Raw genomic sequence first — 5191 nt, forward strand, 5'->3', positions numbered from 1 at the left:
CAGTATGTGCCGCGTCCTCCTGGGGACACTCATCACACATCCACTTACTGCTCGGTACAGTGAGAAGAACTTGACCAGGACCTGAAAAATACTAGAGAAAAACAGGCAGCGGTTATCTGGTTCTGATCAGCACTGGAGGATGTGTCATGTGCAAATATGTACCGGGTAAACAAGTCCCTGTTAACTGCTTCCCCTCCGGGGCTCTGTGTAACACTACCATCATGCGTGGAGAAAGTAGGGAATTGTCCAGTAGTGTTTTCTAGCCAGCAGACAAGACCCCCTGTGCTGTATAACCCCCGCAGCTGTCATGTCCCATAGACATGCGGAGCTGCACTCATTTGACCTTCCTGGGAACAGAGGGACAGATTTATCACGGCGTTGGAAGGGGGACCTGACGACCGACTTGTGATTTTTTTATTTTAAAAAAATATATTTTTTTACATCAAACAATGAAATCTCCAATTGGGGCCTCCGTCGCAGGTTCTGTCAAAAAGCCCTGCAGCATGCAAGATCCCGAGCAGAAGCCATTATAATCAATGGAGCTGGTGGCAGTTATGTACCGGATCCAGCACTTCCGTTATTTTCGTTGTTCTGCTCCTCTGTACGTTGGGGGACATTTATTAATACCGGCGTATTACATGGCGGTATTTCTCTATCACCCGCTGGCGTCAGGTTCTCCACAATTATTGAGAGGCGCACGTCTCTTATCAGATCTAGCCAATCCGTGCAGGTCCATGCACCAGAACTGAGCTGTAGACTCCAGTATAATCCACACAGATTAGAATAAATGTGCTGCCCCCTCACCTACCCCATTTTTTGCAGGGCTCCAGAACCCCTAAAAGTCACAAAAGCAAAACTTTGTGACGCCAGTTTTCTGCCTCAAAATGTGTGCAACAAACCTGCCATATGGGAGTAGACCCTAACGGAAAGGATAACGTCAATGTATGTTTTATGGGAAAAAAATATCCATGAACATAGAAAAACACTCCATGTTCTATGTCTTCTTGTACTAGATCTGTGGGCAATAGATGGCGATCCCCAGCGACCAATAGGATTACAGCTGACATTTCTCTTATGGAGATTAAAATCTGAAAGAAGAGACCCGATTGGTTGTCATCACAGGGACTAGGAGCCATGCAGCAGGCTGAGCGGCGGCTCACTGCTCGGCTAGCTTAGCAGGGAGCTTTGGGGTTAATTAGCATGTGGCACTTTGATGGTAGGAAATGAGCAGGGCAGGTGAACACGGGCTCTCCTTCCGCCCGGCCCCGGGCAGTGTGTGCTCAGCAGCAGGGGGGCTATTATGGCATTCACACACATGCGGAGGTGTTCGCTCATTTCCGTTGTCCTCCCCAGGGACAGGCGCGCTTAACCCCCTCCCTGCCGGCCACGCACATAAGGTTAAAGTGATGATAAGCAGCCATGTGCAGGACCCTTCCCTTCCCCCCAGGGACAGGACACGGCTCTTCCTTCCCTCAGGAAACTATGGCGTGCTACTGACGGGAGAAGCGCGCTCCTAAAGTAACTGTGGACAGGCCTAGCGGCGGCGGTGTATTCCGCGGAGAGTACACACGGTGCTCTCCCCCCGGCCTAGCGGCGGTGGTATACTCCGCAGAGAGCTTTGCACCTACACACACGGTGCTCTCCCCCCCGGCCTAGCGGCGGTGGTATACTCCGGGGAGATCTCTGCACCTACACACGGTGCTCTCCCCCCGGCCGCCACATACACCTTGCAGTCTCCTCTCCGCTCCCACAAACTACTTCAGGCCGCGCCACTGCAGCAAGCGCGCCCCCTCCCGTCAGCCAATCAGCAGCGGCAGAGCTGCTCCGACTTCCTCCTCCAGCCAATCAGAAGGCTCCCCTTGAACAAACCCTGTGTTCCAGGAATCCATTCATTCAGAGGCTGGAGAGCGCCAGGCGTGGAAGGTTGTACCGAGCGCTGTGAGTGATCGCTACGGGGTGACACCCTCATCCATCACGCCAGCCTGGACTCTGCTGCTGGCTTTTAAGGAAAGGAACTATCGTGTGTTGCGCAATCGGCCGCGCTGTTCTGCTTCTCTTTGGATTGTACTCTGCGCTAAGGAAAAGTATCGCCGCGGAGCCCTCCCTTCACCACCTCCTCCCCTCCATGCAGCTAACACGGAGCCTGGCTTTACCTCTGACCAGCTTAACCCACTGTGCAGGTTGACAGCCATTGCTGTGCACAGTGATCGGGGGGAGCCGTGGATCTACGTCCCCCGCTGGCAGAGCCGGAGATAATTTGGGTTGTAGTAGTATGAAACGTCTCATGTCCCATGCTTAATCACCACTGCACCGCCCGGGTCCTCCGCAGCGCTGCTTCACATGGGATTGTGCCTGGATCCTGCTCGCAGCTAGGTAAGTGTACTGGTGCGATCGATCCGAGCAGGTGGCAGGAGATCTACAGGTGCTGAGGAGGGAATGATCGCAGGGAGGAAGCACCATGGCTTCACCTGTGGAAGAGGATCTGCATTGTGCGGGCATGTGGTACAATGCCAGGGCATTACCTAGGGCATTGCTGCATGCTGAGCAGTGTGAAGTCCGCCCCCCTGCGGTCATGATCACCTTTCCCTCCTCCTTCTCCTCCCAGCCAGGGATTGTTTTCATTCATAACTTTTTCCTTCCTCTGTCTCCCCCATCCTGGGATCTCCCCCCACCTTCCCTAAACCTTACCATTCCCCTGCTCTGTAGGGCAGTCATTGCAGGAACGAGGTTCCCATCTGTAAACTATTGAGATTCCTCTCTGGATAGACTGCCCCATGAGGTATACATGGATTGTTCTGTAGTCTGTGACAGGCATAACTGGGGGGCTGCTTGTTTTATTATAGCGTGGTCTATTGCTTTATATTGTTTAATTCACATTTGGATTTACCTTGCATACTTCTCTTCCTCCATTTGTTGGTGCTGATAGGATTTGGATTATTTAGCAGCAGCAGTGTATTCCCCAGAGCTGTAATCACACTGGGGCCAGTCTTATAGGGGGTCGGATTATTGTAGATTTGGCTCTTTATGTCGTTGACATCTGTACCCCTAGAGAGGACTGTTCAGATTGTCCTACAGGTTCATGTCGATTGATATTGAACAATATTTTGCATGCTACCTTCTACGTGTTTGGGTTTTTTCCTCTACCCTTTATACTTATACTTTTACCTCTTCTCTTGCAGATTTTCAGATGCATGCCAAGTTCCTGTTGAATGCCAGAAGTCGAGATCACTACAGATGGAGCTACATAGTCAACATGGCCCTAGCGGTTCATTAGCTGTCATCCAGCAGCCTTCTTTAGACAGCAGGCAGCGGCTGGAGTATGAACGAGAGGTTCCACCAGCCACTATCTTGTCTCTGGACCAGATCAAAGCTCTCCGGAGCAGAAACGAGTACACAGAGGGCCCATCCATGGTGAGGAAACATGGGCCCAAAACTGCTCCACGATACAGTAAGCAGGAGAGGACTCACGAAATCCTACCAGTCAATGTGAATAATAACAATGAGCACAGACCCCCTCACTTGGCTCACACGGGACATGTGTACATGGCAAGGGCTCCTGTGCTCAGTAGGTCAACCAGCACAGGAAGTGCCGCAAGTTCTGGGAGCACAAATAGTGCCTCTTCTGAACAAGAACTTTTGGGACAATCTCCACCAACCAGACACAGCTCTGGCCACGGGACGGACAGGGTAGTTCGGATGCAGCCGAAGGCATCTGCATTGGTAGCAGATGACTTAAAGAGCTCTTTAAAAGTGGACTCAACGCAGCACAGGTTTATTTGTGAACAGTGTGGAAAGTGCAAATGTACAGACTGCACAGCTCCAAGGACCCTACCGTCATGCTTGGCTTGCAATCGTCAATGTCTTTGCTCTGCTGAGAGCATGGTGGAATACAGCACTTGTATGTGTCTGGTGAAAGCGGCTTTCTACCACTGCTCGAATGACGACGAGGGCGACTCGTGTGCGGATAACCCTTGTTCTTGCTCCCAATCACACTGCTGCTCTAGATACTTGTGCATGGGACTCATGTCCTTGTTCTTACCCTGCTTACTCTGCTACCCTCCTGCCAAGGGATGCCTGAAACTGTGCCGTGGTTGTTATGACAGAGTGAATCGCCCAGGTTGCCGGTGTAAGAACTCAAATACTGTATACTGCAAACTGGATGATGTTCCTCGAGGTCAGGGCAAGCCCTCCTGACTTTGAGTGGAGGGATTTTTCTGGACAACTTATGGATCCATTTGCTGTGTAGGCTCTGCGTTTATACATGTGTGTTCATAAGGTCATCCATGAATCCTTTCGATGTTCTACTTTGCCAGATTTCCACAGTAATAGGCCTAGAGGAGTTGTCGGCATAGGCATGTATGTGCACATTAACACCATATTTTGGCTTGAGGAACAATGATAATACCTGTCCTTTGTACTGGTCTGTTAGCTAGTTCTTAGAAATCACACGAGGAGTAGTTTTCTTAAATTTGACAATGGTAAGATCTTATCATTATGCATTTTATCTTTGAGTAAGATAGGCATTCCCTGCAAGTTGCCTTTACGTTCCTGCTCCTGGTATTGGGTTCATTCAGTATGTGCATTAATGCCCACCCCTTCTATCTTGTGTATGCGTTGGCATCAGACACGCTTGTGTATGTTGAAGGACATCTATTTAAATCCAGCCCACCCTCCAATCTTCCTTATCTTGTTCCTGTTACTAATGTGTTATTTTTCAGGTGCCAGAAAATCCAGTAGCCTTAACGAAATAAGCTCTTTCCTCCAGGGATCTGATATTTTGTGCTTCCTGGCGGTGACCTGTTTTTTGTTTTTGTTTTGTTTTTTACGTCTTCTGTGTTTCAATTGCCTTAGCCACAGCCTGGCTTTTTTTTTTTTTGTTTGTTTTTTTGTACATTTTATGTATAAATCACAAAAAATGAATATTGCTTATTTTTTAAGACAAAAGTCTGTTAAAAAAACTTTTTTATTGTAAAGAATATTTATTATGTGAATCTATTATTTTATGATATTTATTTCAAAGGACTGTTGAAAAAAAATGACATGTCTGACTATAACAAAGTATCAATACTTACTGAAAAAATAAGGGTGACACAAAATACCTATGCTAACTATAATGCAGAAAATATAATTATTAATGAATATGTGTCTGTTATTTCTTTATTTTGTCAGAAGTCAATATCCACACCATTAT

The 5191-nt window shown here is 48.3% G+C and overlaps 1 protein-coding gene across 2 annotated transcripts; it reads left to right on the forward strand.

The window, feature by feature from the left end:
• Positions 1-1882: 1882 nt before the first annotated feature.
• On the forward strand, positions 1883-4902 carry SPRY1 (sprouty RTK signaling antagonist 1). Of its 2 annotated transcripts, none has more exons than XM_044274050.1 (2): positions 1883-2373; positions 3180-4902. In XM_044274050.1, exon 2 carries the CDS (start codon positions 3235-3237, stop codon positions 4192-4194), a length of 960 nt encoding a protein of 319 aa, XP_044129985.1. In that variant the 5' UTR covers positions 1883-2373; positions 3180-3234; the 3' UTR covers positions 4195-4902. The 2 variants fall into 2 exon arrangements, with proteins under 2 accessions (XP_044129985.1, XP_044129911.1); XM_044273976.1 differs by lacking the exon at positions 1883-2373 and adding an exon at positions 2425-2779.
• The last annotated feature ends 289 nt before the right edge of the window (positions 4903-5191 follow it).

The sequence above is a fragment of the Bufo gargarizans genome, chromosome 1 (assembly GCF_014858855.1).
Source record: "Bufo gargarizans isolate SCDJY-AF-19 chromosome 1, ASM1485885v1, whole genome shotgun sequence".
NCBI classification, from domain to species: Eukaryota; Metazoa; Chordata; class Amphibia; order Anura; family Bufonidae; genus Bufo; species Bufo gargarizans.